At 43.1% G+C, this 20,036-nt stretch overlaps 1 protein-coding gene across 1 annotated transcript in view; it reads left to right on the plus strand.

Annotated features, from left to right (window-relative positions):
* Positions 1 to 20,036, plus strand: part of RAD21L1 (RAD21 cohesin complex component like 1) — a 1,222,403-nt gene that overhangs the window by 802,990 nt on the left and 399,377 nt on the right. Inside the window, exon 10 of the mRNA XM_044089023.1 lies at positions 16,399 to 16,529. Within this exon, the coding sequence (XP_043944958.1) occupies positions 16,399 to 16,529 (131 nt within the window). The remainder of the gene's footprint in view (positions 1 to 16,398; positions 16,530 to 20,036) is intronic.

Consider the following 20,036-nt stretch of genomic DNA (forward strand, 5'->3'; position numbering starts at 1 on the left):
CTAGGGCATTATGGGTAAGGGAGGAACTTGAGAGTTTCTGGTCTCCAATGGCTATAGAAAGCAGCTGAGTCAGATCTGAGGGTCAGATCAGAAGCCAACCAGCGAGGCTAACAATAAGGAGAAAAATGTAATACTCCTTAGTTCCAATTTTAATACACCCAAACTGAACCAAAATGCCCTCGATCCAAAATGAAGGATGGCAGATTGTTCCATCCCAGACAGACAGTCATTCTATTTGCTACCCAAATCCATAAGAATCTACAGAAGCCCCCAGGCAGACCCATTGTTTCAGGCAGGGGGTCATTGACAGAGCGACTTTCTGCTTTTTTAACTAAATATCTTAAACCTTTATTGGCTCATGTACATTCTTGAATTTAAGACACCACAAAATTCCCTAACATAATTGAGAATATACAGATTGAACCTGGTTGGCTTCTGTGTACTTTGCATGTGTCGGCCTTGTATACTAATATTCCCCACTGGTCAGGGCTTTTAGCACTGGGATCGCCTGGTTTTTCAATACTTTTTTGCTTTGTTTAACTGAGCACATATTGACCGAGAATGCTTTTTATTTTGGAGATCAGTGCTATTTACAACTAAAGGGTACTGCCATGGGGGCTTCATTTGCACCAATATGGGCAGACCTTTTTATGAGTTATATAGAGGAACAGATCATATATGATTGTTCCCATAATATATTTTTAGATTCTATGGATATTTAATGCAAATATTTGGATGACTGCTGGCTAATCTGGAGATCAGATTCTGGTTGCTTACAAGAATATGTGGAGTATTTAAATTAAAATTAGTGGGGTATACACTTCACTGTTAATTATCATTCTTCTAGCATTACCTTCTTGGATGTACAAATTAAAGTACAGGAAGATGGAATGTTTAGTAGCTCTATCTTTAGGAAACATCCTCAGTTGAACACTTTTTTTGCACTCTACTAGTTGTCATCCACCCCATGTTATCAGTAATATTCCCAAGTCAGAATTTCATAGAATTCGTAGAATTTACTCATCATCACAGGAATTAGTAGAGCAGGAGAAGGATCATATTCATAAGTTTCATAAGCATGGTTATTCTAAATATGTATTTGATCAAGCCTGCATATCTACAAATAAAATACACAGGTCTACTTTACTAAAATATCGGGTTAAGACTAAGGTTCAGCAACCTTTGTGGTTCATTACTAGTTTTGGAAATAATACATTTTAAAGAAATTTAGTGTATAAACATTGGGACATTTTATTAATGGATGATAGATTAAGAGAGATTTTACCCCCAAAATGTCCATTTTTTCATTTAGAAAAGGAAAGATGTTGGCAGGGTGGTTTATTCATTATAAGAAGGTATGTAAGGATAGAGTGATTAGTCAAACTGGTTTGGATGGTAGACCATTGGTTGGTTGTTATCCATGTGGATATTGCAAATTTTGTAGATATGTGAGAAAGGAAAAACAATTTACATCTAAAAATACATTGCATATTTTTTACATTTTAGTGCATGAGAATTATAGTAGTGACTGGGTGATGTATTTAGCAACCTGTAAATGCTCTGCATTTTATGTGGGACAAACCTCACGGCCTTTAAAACTTAGATTGTCTGAACATTTAAGTGATATTAGATGTGCTAAGACCACCAGTGCCTTATATAAACACACCATAAAACATACCTCTGCATTTTTCATTTTTATCATTATTGATAGAATTTATTATAATAGAAATAATAAGGTGAGAAGGCATTCATTGCTGGATTACAAAGAAAAGTTGTGGATTATTAAGTTGGGTCCTTTATTTGCACCTGGTCTTAATGAACATTTGTAATGTCCAATAGTAATTAAGGGAGCATTATATAAGGTGTGCGAAATGGTTTAACTCATAGCACTGATGAAGGCTTGGTGCCAAAACAGGTATGCTGTAATTGTTGTTTTGTTATAATTTTATGTGTATTTTTTAAGGCTTTATTAAAGAGTAGAGAGCTGACTTTATGTGGGGGCTATTTTGTGTTTTATACTTGGACATTTCTGGACCATGCACCTTTCCATACTTGTGTGAGTGTGTATTGCTACTATTCTTAAACAAACCACATCCTATTAAGCAACATTTTGTCAAAATTCTTGGCTACCCCAACCCCAAGAACACAGCTACCTGTACAAAATTATTTACAGAGACCCTGTGCAAACATATAAATGGCTGCTTTGAGGCTGCCACACCTACCAACAGTAAACCCAGATCTAGCACCAAAACCAAACCCCAAATCCTTGCCTTAATAGTATATAACTAAAGGAAAAAAGTCATGGACAAAATCAGAAAGAGCTACTCTCCCAGAGACAAGAGCTCTCTGATTCAACCAAACAGGAAACTAAGAGGTCTAATAAAGTTCAACAATGCCAATTACGAGGTCAGGATAGCCTCCCAGGCTAAGGATAATCCCAAGGCCTTCTTCAGCTATGTCAGAAACCTTAAAGATAGCACACAGCAGTGGGCAGAACTGGTGGCAAATGGCACAACCTTCACTGACCAGGGTGACATAGTGAATTTACTGGCTGATAAATTTAGTTCTAACGTCACCCCCACTCCCCCCCGACCCTCTATGAAATCCCTTCTAGCATATCCTCCCCAAAAACTGTCAACAGGGAACACGTCCTGGTGGCGTTCTCTAAGGCTGAAAATGCTACTTCAGTGAGCCCCAATGATATCCCTGTTTGCTTCCAAAATAGCCTAAAGCAAGATCTAGCAGGACCACTTGAAGTACTATTCAACTGCAGCCTCAAAACAGGCTACATGCCAGGTGAACGTAGGGCTGCAACGGTCATTCCTCTTCTTAATGATGGACCATCAGTCATCCCCAAGAACTACAGGCCCTTCATTCTAACAAGTCTGATATGCAAAGTCATAAAACAAATTATCATGGAAAAGATCAACAAGGACATTGGCAGCCTACAGACATTGGACTCATCCCATTTTGACTTAAGATAAGGTTTTACCTACTGAACCTGGAAGACTTCTTTGAGAGGGTGCCCAAGGTTATGGGTGGGGGAAAACAGTATGTACTGCCTACCTTGACCTGACCAAGGCATTCAATACAATATCCCACTCCGGTGTTGTTGACAAACACTCAGAACTACACATAAATCCGTACATAACTTGCTGGATTGCTGACTGTCTCACATATAGGACCCAAGAAGTCAGGATCAGTGAGATCACCTCCACCAGGAGATCTGTTACCAGCAGAATATGCAGGGCTCCGTGTTGGGCCTGCTCCTGTTTGGCATCTGCTTCTCAGAAGTGAAGGGTAATGTTCATGGCCTCTTGCCAACCAAGTCTGAAGATGACTGTCAGGAGCTATCATAGATTCTCTCCACAAAAGCAGCATCCTACAACAGGATCTAACACAAACAAAGGACCGGTGTCAAAGCCATGGATTAAAACTCAACATGAAGAATGGCACACAGCGACAGTTATCCCACTCCACAAAGGGGGAGCCATCACAGACCCCAGAAACTACCGCCCAATTAGCCTAACAAGCCTGGTCTGCAAGGCTATGGAGCGTATCATCATGGAACTTATAAACAATGACATTGGTAATCTCCAAACTCAGGACCCCACCCAGTTCGGGTTTGTAAAAGGCAGATCATGCCTCCTAAACCTGATAGACTTTTTGAAGCAGTCACCAAAGCCGTAGATGAAGGTAAGGTGGTTCACACAGCCTATCTAGATCTCGCCAAGGCTTTTGACACCATCCCCCACTCTGGAATTATAGATAAACTCACTAAACTAGGTATAAATCCCTATGTCACAAGATGGGTTGCCAACTGGCTCACTGACAGAACCCACACTGTGAAAGTAGCAGACTCCAAATCCAGCTTCAGACCAGTGACAAGTGGAGTACCACAGGGTTCAGTCCTGGGTCCTCTCCTGTTTGGTATCTACTTCTCTGAAGTGCAGGCCAACACAGAAGGTATTTGGCTAACGAAGTTCGCAGATGACTGTAAACTAGGAGCCATAATCAAAACTCCAAAAGATGTGGACATCCTACAAAAGGGCCTTGCTGAGACAGATGCCTGGTGTCAAAGCCATGGCCTCAAGCTCAATGCCAAAAAGTGCATTGTCATTCCTTTTGGTAAAAACTCAGTACCCATGAACTACCACATAGGTGGTAGTCTACTTAACACCGAAAGTGTGATAAGAGACCTTGGGACACAGGTGGACAGTAGTCTCTCCTTTGATAATCACATCGCCACAGTAGTCAGGAAATCCTTCTATGTGGCACACCTCATCACAAAAGGTTTCTCATCCAGGAAAAAAGAGGTCATTGTTCCCCTCTACTCGTCACTCATTAGACACATTATAGAGTACAATGCCCCTTTTGGTATGTACCTCACAAGACATCTACAACAACTGGAAAGGCCACAGAAATACCTCACAAAGAGGATTACCGGCCTCAAAGAGATGCCCTATGCAGATCGTCTCAAAAAACTGCAGCTTTACTCCGTTGCATATCGCCTACTCAGAGGCGATCTCTGCCTAACACACAAAGCTATGTCAAACCCAGAGCTTTTAGACATGCTCCACTTAAAGAAATCCCAATCCTTACGAGCTACACGCTCTAGGGACCTAAACCTCATCACCACAATAAACAGAACATGCTGAGGGATAGATTCCTGTCCCAGAGACTTTACATACTCTGGAACAAACTACCTATCTATATCAAACAAAGCTCCTCATTAGCACTGTTCAAGAAAAATCTTGATGATTGGATGGGAGATAGGAAATTCACCCCGGGGATCACTTCTGTGGCTCTGCTCGACAGTGGCACAGGAAAATAGTTTTCTTGGGTGGCGAAAGCCAGGGTACCTTTGGCTAGGCTTATATAGGCCCTAGGGCCAATAGCCTAGTACCTACCTATGAACCTAAGAAATGCATTATAGTGCCCTTTGGGAAATAATCCACCTAACCTAATTACTTCATCGATAAAACATCCCTAAGAGTTAACCTGATAGTTATGGATCTGGGAACATATGTGGACAGCAATCTGGCCTTCAACCAGCATGTAGCTGAGATACTAAGAAGATCTTTCTATATTGCCCAACTCATAAGCAAGGGTATGGCATCCAGGTCCAAGGAAGTTATAGTGCCAATCTACCCAGCCCTTATCAGACTCACTACTGAGTACAATGCCCCCTTTGGTATGTACCTACCCAGACACTCAAAGCAACTGAAACATCCTCAAAGGTTCCTCACCAGGAAAATCCAGGGTATGAATACTTTGTCCTACACAGATTACGTTAAAGCCTTATATCTGTACTCGGTCTCCTACATGTTACTGAGAGGCGATCTGTGCCTAGCATATTAAGCTTCCTCAGTCCAGCTCTGATGAATCTCCGCAAAATGAGCAGCACCAGAAAAACTAGATACAAGAACCTGAGCTGTGCCTGTTACATAAATAGAACATACTAGAGAGACTGATATGTGCCTCAAAGGATCCACATAGTTATGGAATAAGCTCCCGATCTACATGAAGTAGAGTTCATCCCTGACCCTATTCAAAAGAAACTGTGATCACTGGATGGGAAATCGCAAATTCATCCCTGATCTGGTCCCCATGTCTCTGATGGACAGAGATATACAATAAGTAAATTAATCCCCAACTAGTATACCCCCCACCACCACATAACCCCACCATATAGGCATCCAAGGAACTCTGGGACAGAACATAAGATCCTGGTGATCATTAGCCAGTATAATCCTATGAACCTATGAAAGGAGTGTTGCATGTGAGACCCCTTTGAATGCAAATTCCTTCTCCCTGAGATCTCAACTTTGTTTTTGAAAAATTGACCTTTGCCTTCTTTTAAACCTGCCTCTCAGGTTAATTTGTGGTTCTTTACTTGGAAGACTGTTTGTTTTATTCATTGCTCTGACATTTGCAAGGTGAGTCTTTGAGCTGCAAGCTATCATGATGGGCCAAGCCTGACTGATTTTTCTCAAGGACAGGGCTGTGTTATGCACTAGTCCATCATTCATATCAAAAGTTGTTTCTGAATTTATGTTGAATCAAGCCACAAATCTGCCAGTGTTCTATTTTGATACAAAAAACACAAGGAAGAAAAGATTCTAAATACACAGGCACCTTATGTACTACCTTGACAGAATACAACTCTTTAGGAATGCTGAAAAGCTGTTTGTTTCTTATATGGGGACTAAGAAAGGTCAATCTGTCCCTAAGCAAACTATTGCACAATGGTTGTCCTCTGATATTATTTTCTGTTATTCTCACCATGCTGAATCTCTTCCAGGCAAGGCTCACTCAGCTAGGGCTTTATCCTCTTCAATGACATATTGGAAAAGGTGTGGACTCTAGAAACATTCTAGAGGATGCAACCTGGACCACTGTTCATAGCTTCATAAAGCACTACAAACTGGATTAATTTTCAAAGTCCAGATCAGACTTTACTTAGACCATTCTCCAGGAAATCTCATAGATCCTTAATTTTTCCCTCTCCAAAGTAGGGTAAATTTTGGGAATCTTCCCAAAATGCTACTGAGGCAGTAGGAATAATGAATATAGTACAGTTGCTTAAGTCCTACTTACCTGTAACAGTTTGTGTCTTTCGTCTTTTCCCAGTTAGGGGTCGCCACAGCAGAACTCCGGTCCGCTAATGATTGGCAGTAGATTTTTACGTGCTGGCTTGCCGAGCCTAACGCACAACCTTCAACGAAGGAACGCCCATTCACGCATGTCGACACACAGAAGACGCTCTAACTGAGAATCGAACGGGCAACATCTAACTGTGAGGCGACAACGCTACCGCAGCACTTAACTTACCTGTAACAGTAATTGTTTGAATTCCTCACTGCCTCAGTGGCAGGACTCAACCACTATCCCCCAAATTGTGCATAGCTGAGGTGGTTTCAACCTCTTTGATATGTTTTTATTGTGATTTGCTGCAAACTTACTCTTGCTAGATGATTCCAGCTTTAGGTACTTTCCTCTATTTGTTTGTGGAAGCAAAAACGTCAGAACTGTTTCTTCTTGTGACAGCTGAAGGCTTCCCTCTCAGAATATGCTCACCCAATCATCTGTCAAAGGGGGAAGTGGGAAGGGAGTCTGAGCTTTTGATAGCTGGCCAATACTGAGTTACCTTGGCAAATAACTCAAAATGCCACTAAGGCAGTGAGGAATTCAAACCTCTGCTGTTACAGATAAGTAGGACTTCTGCAGCTGTACTTTATCTCAGTCTGTCTAGTTCTTCTGTTCTCACCCTGGGTCCCCTTTAATATTAAGGCACACTTCTTTAGAGCTGTAGCTACTTCTGGGGTCTTTTGGAAATGAGGTGCAATCTGGAGCTATTCTAAATGTGGTAGCTTGGTCCTCTGTGCACACTTTCAATAAGCACTACAAAATTGTCTCCTTTTCTTGAGCCACAAGAGGATTTTCTAGATCTGTTCTTGGGGGTTTCTGGACTCTGATCCTGGTGGCAGTCATTCCAGTTAGCTATATGTTACTAAACAATGATGTAATGATGAACATAGTACAGTTGTGTAAATAAACTTACCGTAACAGTAGATGTTCAAATATATCACTGACACAGTGCTAACACCCTCACTCCATCCCCTTATTTCTTGTTTCTGCTGTTTACCTCTGGCAGGGGTAGGGTCCCAGATACCTTTGTCCTCTTATTTTTGGCATGACATAAGTTAACATAAATTGTCTTCTCGGAATATGACATCATTTTTGGCTGCAGCCTCCCTTTTTTTACAGGCAAGAAACCACTGAATTTTGGTACCTGTATTTTCTCTTTATATCAGCATGCCCTCAAGCTTCAGCGAACATACAATGTCCAGTAAAGGTGCCCCAAAACTTTGATGTACCTGCCAGACATCTGATATTCTTGGCAGGATGTGTCTTATATAGCTTTGTGCTGCTGCAACAGTGATATAGTTTGAACATGTACTTTTGTAGTAAGTTTACTTATACACCTGTACTTTCAAGCATAACTTGTCTAACACATTCAACTTAGTAGTACTGCTGGATCAACCATAGTTCAAAATTGCTCAAAATTCTACAGACAGGATATATTATTCGTGAACTTAGTAATTCTAGTATAAGATTTCTGACTCATTCAACTAATTGCTGCTGCTGGCTCAACATCAGTTCCAAAATGCTTAGTTCTGCAGGTACCTTTTCCCAAATTATATACAGTTATTATTCCCGCATAAAATCCTAGTATACTGCATTCTGTGTAAATATCTTTACTAATAATACTGCACAGCTGCTTACCTTCCCAAGCTGCATGTACTTAACTTTTATAAAAATTCACTAATAGCTCTCACCTCCATATCTTATTTTATTTGCCTGTTACTATTGAGCTTGGTTGCCTCTATAGCTTAGTCTACCTGGACTTTTATCTCTACCAAGTTCTTTACTCAGAACCTAATTCATTCTGACTACAGCTATATCACTATGCATATTTCTCAAATTTGTAAAATGACAACATAAACCGTTGATCTTACTTCATTTATTCATCTGTCCATTTCGATTATAGGGACTAGAGCCTCTTATCATATCCAATCTGGCTGTTTCCCAGTGCTGTCAGCCTTCAGCTCCTGAAATTTGTCCTTTAATGATGCCATGTGCCCCTCCCTAGCTTCAGATATCATTTACTGCCTTTGAAAACTGTAACCAATTAGATGCTCTTCATTATTACTGATATTTTTCCTCTTTCCCCACTTTATCTTTTTATAGAGAAACAGAGTGATTTTCCTACAGAGCTTGAATTAATTCTGCTGCAGGTTTGACTACTCTCAACACTTAGGCTGTTTGCCTAACATTCTGTTTCACAGCTATTAAAATAACTGCTTTTATCCTTTTTCTTCCCTTTAACTTTTGTTCGTATTGTGGCAGGTAATTTTTGACTGTGAGTAAAAGTTAGAACTACTCAGTGTAGGCATAAAATCTCACCTCAAGACCTTTACAACTGTTGTGATTTTTTTTTTGCATCCTAAACATTTCACTACAGACTGTTGTATATTCTATAAGGGTTCAGATCCAAAGCCCTTGCAGAAAGAAGAAACAAGCTAATGATTATAGGTTTCTTACCACCCAGATACAAAGGTGTCTCAGAAGGGTGATTAAAATAAGGAAAAGATGAGGGAGAAAGAGAAGAGCAGGGATAAGGAGCCAAGGAAACCCAAAGTAAAGGAAATCACCAGCCTTCTTTACATCCACACATCCTCCTTCCCCAGTGCAGTTCGACTGCAGCAACCAGGTTTCGAATGGAAACCACTGCCATCTTCATCAAATCTTCCCTTAGGACTCCAAGCAGGCAGTCTTCTGTGAGAGACCTAGCCAGGTACATTCCATCAAGGCCTCTATCAGTTTTGTTGATCAGGTCTTTCAGATGGTTCAAAAGCACTAATGAAACAAATTGGGATCCCATGATTAGGGCCTTTCTTATGACATAAAGCTGAGTATCATCCCATCCCCCTCTGTGTCCTGGGTAGAGCGAGTTTGCTCCGCTTCACCTGTATTAGTTACTTTCCTGAAACCTGACTCTGCTCCAGTGGTTTCATCACTGACATGTCACCTGTAGCCTAGGTGCTGATCATCTCTCCTCTAAAATGCATAGTATTATAAATGTTACATTTTGCTGTTAGAATGACCACCCGTTAAGAATCTACTGTTATACCTTACATAACTGTGTTTCACTTCTCTTACAGTAATTGGTTTTGTTTTACAATGGAGTTTTGTCTATTACAAATGTCCTTTTCCCTATCTGACTTGAAGAACAGAAGAGAATGTATAACAGTGCTGGATATACAAGTGTCTTGAGTGAGGCCATCATCGGTCATCATATGGGAGAATGGGGTAGTTGATTTTGTATTACAGTAACCTGTCTTTCATGATATACTGTTGTAATAAGCACTTAAGTATCCATACTTTAATCAGTAATACAGTGTAGCTTATGTACTATCTTAAAGGTTTATAGGATCACAGTATCTGAGCTAATATATTTTGTTATTGTGGTGAGTTAGAATACCTAAACTAAAATAGTTTACTTCATTTAATCTTTAACCTGTGGGTCCATGGATCCATATCAGATCCGATACGGCCACATTTTCCAGCTACAGCTCTGAGCTCCATGCCCCTCCCCCTACCCATAATGCCCCCAGTCTCCCTTCTCCCTTCAGATCTTGTTTGCCGCCATAGCAATAGCAATGTGGTCTGAGCTCCAGAGTTTGTTATTGGGTAAACTGTCTAAAAATTTTTGAATTTCTTCCTTTTGAATCTTTCCTGTACCTTCTTGGGTTTCTCCGTAGCTAATCCTTCCTCTTGTAGGCTTTTCTCTTCCTCCCTGTTTTCTTTAGAGTGTGTGTGTGTGTGTGTGTGTGTGTGTGTGTGTGTGTGTGTGTGTGTGTGTGTGTGTGTGTGTGTAGGTGTGTGTGTGTGTGTTGGCTTAGATTCTGTGTTTTGGCATGGCGGATGCCCAAAACCCGGATTTAAGAAATGCACAGAGTGTGGCCATAAGCTTTCCCCGGCAGATGGCCACACTCTGTACGTGGTTTGTTTCGGGGTGGCTCACCTCCAGTCCCCCTGTTCTATTTGCATTGGGTTTAACCCCAGAGCTCTTAAGGACAGGTGGGACAAACTAATTGTGAAGGGCCTTTTGCCCTCCACAGCCAGGATGGACGTCCCTCCTTCTCTGGCCAAATTAGCAGCGGCTGCTGCTTCTTCTTCTTCCCCTTCCATGGCCTCAGGGACTCATCCTCCTGCCAAGAGGTCTGAGGAATGGGATAAGGTCAAGAAAGACCGGCGTCATAAGCGCTCCCCGACCGCTTGTCGGAGGCCGGTCCTCCACCAAAGACCAAGCCTGTTTTCAGGCCTGCTTCACCTCGGCTCAGATCGCTGAGGTTCCCCCCGAGCCTGAGGTTCCAATCAGTCAGTCGCCCATAGGCCTTCCCCTCACCGACTATCCCGGCCCACTTTGGCAGCGTCCTCCCGCTCCACCCGGAGCCTTTCCAAAGCGGAGATGGACAAGATGATGCTGAGAGTTATCCGCACTCAAATTCAGATGGGGGTCTTGCAAGGGCCTTCTCCACCGGAGCAGGCACCTTCCAACCAGTTTTCAGACCTATTATTCCTTCTCTGATCCGACCAGTGGTTTTGGAGCTTTTGGATCTGAGGACGGTCGGAGTTGAGAGGTCTGCACCAGTGGTACCCTGTACCTCGATGCAGGCCAGTGCCCTGAGTGTGTTGGATCCAACTGGGTCAGATCCGAACTTTTGGAGCTGTAGCCTTGGGGTCGGATCTGAGGGGGTGCTCTCTGCTCCGGGCTTGTCGGAGAGGAGCATTCCCCTCAGCGTCTCGGCTCCTGGAGGCATGGCTCTGACACCCCGGTTGGATCAGAGGGGTATGGTCTCTGCTAGTTCAGCCCCGGAGGTCCGTTCCCCCTCTGCATTCGATGTGGTGGAGAGGGTTCTTGCAGGATCGAGGCCTCTGACTATCTTGTCTTTGGACTCCGCCCATACCCCCCTGGCCTTGAGTGTAGGTCCATCCATCTTGTCCTCTTAGGGACAGCCCGCAACCATATTGCCCCAGGATGTTTCAGTCCTGGAACAACCCACTTGCGAGGTCTCCTCAGAGAGTCCACCTGAGGAGCTCCCCTACAAGCACACATGCAAAAGGAGGCACTTGGATTCTCCTCCAGAGTCCCCCACAGAGGACATGGACTTGGATGAAGGAGAAGGTTCCCCAAGATCACCCCCCGAGGATGTCTCATTTGGAGACATCATGGAGATCCTCCGCCAAAGAGGGGATGGTCTGCACCCAAACTAACTTTCGACGAGTCAGTGTTCCTGGAGGCATTTGGCTCGGGCCCATCTACCTCTTGCTTGTCTCCTCCTGCTGATCCACTCGTGGATCTAATAACGTCTATGGCATGGAAGGAGCCAGACACCATAGAGCCCATACCCAAATGCCCAGATAAGGTATTGAGTCCCCCTGCGGATAGACTTCATTGGCATAAGGGGTCCCCTGTAGATGTAATGATGGTGCCGGCTGGCACCAAAAAGGAACTCACCCAAGAGAGTTCCACGGTCCATCCTCCTGACTGAGAGTCAAGGACGATGGAACATTTTGAGAAGTGGGTCTATGCTTCAGCGACCTTCTGCGTGAGGGCGCTGAATTATATGGAGCATGTTATTCGACTCCAGAGAGAACTGGTTAAGGAAGTTGTGGATTCGACCCCGGGGTCCATGTCGGCAGAGGACAGGAAGAAGTTCGACGCACGGATGGCCACCCTTAATTCTGTTGCCAACATGTCCATGCGTTTGCTCTCGCATACCATGGAGGGAGCCGCATGGGTGGCAGGGTCAGGCGTTGCCATTCAGTGCCACACCTGGCTCTGCTTATGCCAATTCTCGGAGCCCTTCAAGGCGTCTTTCACCAACACCCCTTATGATGGTTCTTTCCTCTGTGGGAAGACAGTCAGAGAGGCTCTAGTCCAGAGAGAGAAGGATGGGAAGACACTGTCTGCCATCGGAGTCCACTTCTGTCCACCTCAAAAGGCCTTTTCCAGGAAACAGCGAGGTCAGAAGAAGATGTGGTTCTGCAAATCTCAGCCATTTTCCCAGGACGCTCAGGACACGCCTTCCCCCAGATACTATACATGCCACCCTTGAGGCAGAGGGGGGTCCTAGGAATTCCGGGTCCCAAGAATCGTTCTCGGACAGACCTGGACAGCAACCCTGAGGGGTTGCCCGGCTGTCCATCTCTGGAGGCAGTCGGGGGTCATTTGTCACTCCACCCACTAGCATGGGAGTCCATCACAACAGATTATTGGGTGTTATGAGTCATATCCAGAGGCTATTTTGTCCCTTTCAAGGACTCACTCCCTCCCAGCAAAACCCTCCCGGACGTCCCACCCACGCAGCGGGAGGAAGCAGCAGTGCAGATACAATCACTGCTAAGAAACCGAGTCATCCAACCGGTCCCCCAAGACCAATCCGGATCCGGGGTGTACTCCAGGTTCCTTTTAGTGCCAAAAAAGATGGAGGACCTCAGACTAGTTTTGGATCTGTCCCAATTGAACCTGTCAGTAACCAAGACAAACTTCTGGATGGTCAAGATCCAATCCATCCTGCCCTTTCTGCAGGAAAAAGACTGGATGTGCTGGATAGATCTCCAGGATGCGTACTATCGCATCAAAATGCACAGGCGCTCCCAGAGGTTTCTCCGCTTCCGGCTGGGAGCCAATTATTACCAATTTCGAGACCACCCCTTCAGTCTCACCACAGTCCCACAGATGTTCACCAAGATTATGGCAGTGGTAGTGGCTCACCTGAGGCTTCGGGACATTCATGTCTTTCCGTACCTGGACGATTGGCTCTTTACCATCCCTTTAGAGTATCTACTATATCAAGCCAGAGAGTTCTTCCTTCTGTTAGCCGGCAAGTTGGGCATTACTATCAATTGGAACAAGTCAGCTCTTCACCCGGTCCAGGTTTTAGAGTTCATCGGGGCATGGCTGGACACAATACAATCAAAGGTGTTCCTCACCTCAGACAGGATACGCACCTTGAGGATTCACGTGTTACATATTCTACAGACCCACTCACCCACAGCCAAAACAATCTTAAGAGCTTTAGGTTCTATGGCAGCCACAATAAATCTTCTCCCCATGGCACGCCTCCACATGAGGGTTCTACAGTGGACTTTAGCAGTACAGTAGTCACTGTTAGACGTCTCCTTGTCTTTTCCAGTGAGGATCTCGAAGGTGTGCAAAAGCTCCCTTTGGTGGTGAATTCAGTCCCTGGATCTCCACAAAGGACGTCCTTTTCAATCTCCTCCACCCCAAACCACAGTGACCACGGATGCCTCCCTGCTCGGGTGGGGGGCATTGCTCAGGAAGGACGGTCCAAGGCATGTGGTCCCCTCACGAGACCTATTTGCACATCAACGTCCTAGAGATGAGCGAGGTTCTTCTCGCGTTGCAAGCCCTACATGCTCATCTTCCTCTGGGAATGATTGCATTTCAGACAGACAACATGTTAGTAGTGTGGTATATCAACAAGCAGGGGGGGAACCAGATCTTACCCATTATGCCAAGAGGCAATGAGACCGTGGGAATGGGTGATCTCCACCGGCCATTTTCTGGTGGCAACGCACATCCCGGGACGGTCCAACATCTTAGTGGACAGGCTCAGCAGATCCATCCTGATGCCCTACGAGTGGTCTCTGAAACCTTCAGTAGCAGAACAGATCTTCCTAAAGTGGGGTCACCCTTGCTGCGATCTCTTCGCATCTCCTTCCAATGCAAAATGCAGCAAGTTCTTCTCTCTGAACCCCCAGCCCAGGGAAGACCCCAGAGATGCTCTGATTCATACTTGGCCCTGCCTGACTCCTTTATGCATATCCTCCTCTTCCTCTCATGTCGAAGTTTCTGCAGAAAGCTTGAAGGCTAAGGAGCACTGTGATCCGCATCGCCCCATTCTGGCCTCGACAGGTTTAGTTTCCTTTACTCCGGTGTTATCTAGTTGTCCCTCCATAGACTTTGGATCCGGTTCTGGATCTGCTGTCACATCCCTCGGGGATCCCTCATCCAGACCTGGACAGTCTGAAGTTCACTGCTTGGCTGCTTCGGTTCCCATGATTCTTAGGACTCCTGGTTTGTCTTCTCGGGTTAAATCCATTCTGGGGGCAGCTCATAAGTCGTCCACTAGGAAAATCTATATTTCGATGTGGGCCATTCAGAGGTCTTTGGATCCTTTCACTGCACCACTTCCAGTGGTTCTAGAACTTTTAGCTAACATTTTTCATCAAGGCGCTAGTTCTTCTACAGTGAAAGTCCAACTAGCCGCAATTTCTAATTTTCATGCTGGGGTGGATATGTCTTCTTTAGTTTTTTCGAAGATCTGTAAGACCTTTCTCAAAGGTGTCTTCCTCCTCAGACCTCTGGTCAAGGATTCCATTCCTCCATGGGACCTCACTTTGTTGTTGCAGGAGTTGGTTTCCCCTCCCTTTGAACCTACAGCCTCTGTTGATCTGCAGTTTTTGACCTGGAAAACTGCTTTTCTGGTTGCCATTACATCTGCTAGAAGAGTGTCCGAACTCCAAGCTCTTTCCATCAAAGTTCCTTATATGATCACCCACAAAGATAGAGTCTCACTACGTACTAATCCATCTTTTCTTCCTAAGGTAGCCTCGGAGGCTAATATCAATCAGACTATCAATTTGCCAGTATTTTTTCCGAACTATCAGAACAAAGGGGAACACAAATTACATTGTTTAGATGTTCATAGGCAGTTGAGATTTTATTTACATAGGACTAAATCTTTATGCAAGTCTGATCAGCTTTTTGTGTCCTATGCCAAGCCCTTTTTAGGCAAACCTGTTTCAAAAGTGACTATTGCTCGCTGGATTTCTCTGTGCATTGCCCGGGCTTATTCGGATAGAGGTTTCTCTCTTTCAGGAAAAGTGAAGGCTCATTCGACCCGATCCATGGCTACGTCTGCGGCCTTTTGTTCTAGGGTCTCCTTGGATGATATTTGTTCAGCTGCCACTTGGGCCGCATCTCACACCTTTATTTCTCATTATAAGCTGGATTTGGTCTAGAAGTAGAGCATCCTTTGGCTCTGCGATGCTCCGGAATATCCTTCAATGAGGGCCTCCCAAGGATTAGGTAGCTGGGTACTCTGTCCCACAGGTTGAAGATCAAAAAAGTTATGTACTCACCATAACATTCCATCTGAGTAGTTCTACTTCATTTGTATTCAACCGTTCTCCCCCTCCTTCCCCCAACCTTATCCTTCAGGATACTATATGTGCCTTGTTCTGGTCCTTTTCTGTTGGGATCTTTCCTTATGCTGGGAGTTAAGGGATCTGGTAGTAAGTTTTTCTTGGAGGATAAGTCCTTGTGTGGTCGGGTAATGGTTACATGTTGGGCAGCAAACTCGATCTGAAGGGAGACTGGGGGCATTATGGATAGGGGGAGGAGCATGGTGCTCAGAGCCATAGCTGGAAAATCCGGCCATGTTGGATCCGAGGACCCACAGGTTGAAGACAAATGAAGTAGAACTACTCAGATGGAACGTTATGGTGAATACATAACTTCTTCTTTTCCTAAATGTTTGTTTAGTTAGTACTAATTCCTGGTAAATCCACACATATGTCTTCTTTTATTGTATATTGTGTAATTTTTAGTTATGTAAAATTTAATAAAATGTTCTTTAAAAAGCTGATAACTAAAAACTGAAAGGCTGTGGAACTCAGCTACAGTATAGTTTAATTCTGATTGCTTGCTTTGGTCTTGGTTACCAGCATTGCAGAGAAAACAATAAACCGGTATATGTACAATTAAAAAGATTTACTGTATTTTAAATTCTACCACAGATGTGTCTTTGTTAGATGGTCCGGATGCCATGAGGGAATTGACATGTGCTGAGTCACTTAGCTGTGAAATCACATCAAAGTTAGATGAGAAAACTGAAGATGAGGAAAATCCTCAAGTGGATGGCTCAGCAGTAAGTATTACAGTGTCATTTTCAACAAAACCACCAATGCTTGGTCCATGATTCTTCTGTAAAGACATTGTAAACAGAATTATATACATTGACAATAAATAGCAGTGGTAGGGCAAAAACAAAGATCTAAAGTGCTGGAAGGCAAAAGCAGGCCATCTTAGGTATGCGCTGAGAGATTGTTAAAATACTGTTGAGTAATAGTGGCATACCTGTCAACTTCTTTGCTCAACAATTTTGGACAAAGCCAAAAATAATAGGGGTACAAAGGCCCAAAATTAAGGGCTGTTTTTTAAATACTACTTTAATTCACTTAAAAGGCTATTAGAACAACATGTTTTGCATTAACAAGCATTTCTAAACAGTAAGACATATGAAACGCTAAGGTCTGAGAATACTGACTTACTGTAGTCCTCAGATGTCCTTCATCAGATCACTATTGCAGTATTGCTCACATAAGGGAAGTATTCTGCCAAGGATAGCATACATCTGGCCAGTATATCAAAGCTTGGGTGTCTTCCTCTCACAGCATACATCTGGCTCATGACCTGTGCACAAGAATGTGTGCTGGTACATAAGGGATGTACAGAGGTGAAGTATATCAGAACTTTTTCCTGCTTGCCCGAGAAAAGAAAGACTATGTATCAATTCAATCTGTTAGCCATTTGGCTTGTGCCAGTTTCCTAATGTTATGTGCAGTTAAGTATCTCTGTTGTGGACCTTTTCACTGATTTGACGAAAATGTTGATCATGTCAGCTAATAGAGGTAAATGTGACTGTGGCAGGCAAACTACTTAATAAAGACAACCATACTAAGTATTTATTCTGCCTAGGTCCTGACCATAATTTTTGGGAGTGTTCCATTTGTAAATTCTTTGTCTCTAATATCATTAGGAGCCATTTAGCCTCTTTAAAATTATAATTCAAAAATCAAAGACTTAAGAAGCTCATGTGGGGTAGGATGGCCTCTGAGTCCTTTATCTCAGACATCCTTAAGCAGCTGTATAAGAAACTCAAGAAAACAAAATATTTGGATGTTTCTGTTGTCTGGTCAGACCCATACATCTCTGTTGTGGTGAATAATGAGCCCTCAGGCTGCACAGCTTCTACTGCTGTTCCCAGTCTCATGACCCCTCCAGAGACTGACAAGGCTCAGCCTGAAGGCATATCATAGGACCAGTGAGACAGCTGGCAAGGCCGCAAAGAAATAACTTTGGCTGATTATTTCAGAGGGACTTGATAGCATTCCACAGATTCTCATTTGAGAGGACATGATGGGTTTTGTTATTGAGCTACGTCAGGGGTTTGTACCTACAACATTGTTTCTGCTGAGACTCCTAAAAATAGGAAGTAGAAAACTAAGCATACCTTTCCTCATATTGCTTCTTCTTCAGGTGAGCCTCAATAGGAGTGGTATGATTTTTCTCAAGAGCTTTTTAAAGTACTGATTTCTTTGAATCCTCCATATTTTCTTTCCTCTCCTTCTTAAACTCCTCAGGAGGGGACGAGAGGCATCCACTGGGGAAGATTATTCAAATTCTAATGTATAATCATTGACTTACTCCTCACACATTCATTCATTCTCCCAGAGGGTTTGATTTGGTATGTTAAGACACTTTTTTCCTGAATCCCCCTTAGAGGAACTTCCCACTGAGGACACTATTTTAAACAAGATGCATAATTTTCAGTGGGAGAGTAAGCAAGCAAGTATGTAATGTACAAAGTGATACTGCGACTTCTTAAGTATTGATATTCCTAAGCCCCCAGGCATTCTTTGTGTAGCCAAGGCTTTATAAGATGCTTTCTTATCTGCTTGTCTGAATCCTGGAATCACAGCCACCTGCCCAAAAGAAATCAGATAGGTATTACAAGCTACCAGACTCTCAACTTTTATACAAACATTCTCCTTTTGATTTGGCTGTGATTTCTATTGAGTCTGATAAAACAACTCTACTTTCTTCTAATGCCTTGGCTAATGGCAAGGACAGTAGATCCATGGATAGTGAAAGAATTGATAAGACTGTATTATACTGAAATTAACTGGAAACAACTGAAATGAAACTGGAATTAAATTCTTTATCTGTTAATTATCCAAACTTGTGCTGAACAGGTGCAAGTCTCTCCTTTATGGGCCATATCTTTTGTACCTTTTAGAATGAATTCTGCAAACACTGTAGTTCGGTTAATAAGACTTTATTAGATGCTCACAATATCCGAATACAGTCTTCATTAACAGTGCTGATTAACAATAGCAGTCTGTAGAAATGCTGGAATGCTGGTTAGTAATAACAGTGCTGCTAAATATATCCAAAGTTTCTGCACATATATTCTGATTCTCCTGAATAATATAAACTGAAGCAATCTTTATTTGACCTGTCTTATGTACTCAGTCTTGGGTGTCTGTATTGTAGAGACCCTTTTACCTAACTTCCTTTCTGCAATGCTGGATATTTAATCTTTTCTGTACGTCAGTCCGAACTAACTAACTGACTTCCCTGACCATATCTGCCATATTTCCTAATAACCCTGTAATGCTTTTCATGCCTCTTTAGCCTTGGTTGCTTTGTCTTCCAAGCCTTGTATTGCATGTGCCTCTTTATTTAGCATTCCATTGCTATGTATATCTTTTCCTTGAGAAAGAAACATTCTGTAAATCTTATTTCTGTGCATCTTATGGTTAGCCGGGAAGATTGTATCTTTCCCTTGAGAAAGGAACATTCTGTATTTCTCTGAAACTGAATCTATACATGTAAATACAAGTCTGACTTTATATTTTCAGGCCTATTATTCTACTTTAATGTACTATAGTGAATTCACTAAGGATACCTTCATTCTAACAGCTCCCCCAGAGGTCCCTGACAGAAATTTACAGGGGCCTGCTTTTGTAGTTACCGTATATCTGTATTGCCTTCTACTGTAATCTGGTTTGAATGTATGGCTTTATGCCACCTCACTCTTAATCTGAAAATAAATTTTCTTCATCTGGTGAATAAACTTGCAATTTTAATTTAGACCACTAGGTATCACTTCTGTTTTGATTGAAGTCTTTTAATTTTAGGATTTAATTTCCATATTATCATAGGCTCATAGGAGGTTACTAGGTCAATGGTCCTGGGGCTTTTACAAGCCTAGCCAAGAGTTTGTCCCCAAAAAGAAACTTTAGTCAGCACCTGTCGCCCCTGTCAATGAGGGACACAGGTGGAACCCCTGGGACCAATTTGTGGTTTCCCATCCACTCATCAAGGTTGCGCTTGAAGAGGGTCAGTGAGGTACTATGTTTAACATGTATGGGAAGTCTATTCCAGAGACAGGGCAGCCTCTGGGCGACAAACCTGTCTCTCCAGCAGGTTTTGTTGAGGTTGCATATTAGATTCAGGCCTTTCAAGCGGGTAATGCGTGAGGAGTTAGACTTACAGATATGGAGCATCTCTAGTACGGCAGGGTCTGAGACTGCCTTGTAGGTGAGACACAGATCACCTCTGAGCAATCTGTACGATACCGAGTAGATAG

This window comes from Protopterus annectens, chromosome 12.part0 (genome assembly GCF_019279795.1).
Source record: "Protopterus annectens isolate FY-2018-M chromosome 12.part0, PAN1.0, whole genome shotgun sequence".
NCBI lineage: Eukaryota > Metazoa > Chordata > Ceratodontiformes > Protopteridae > Protopterus > Protopterus annectens.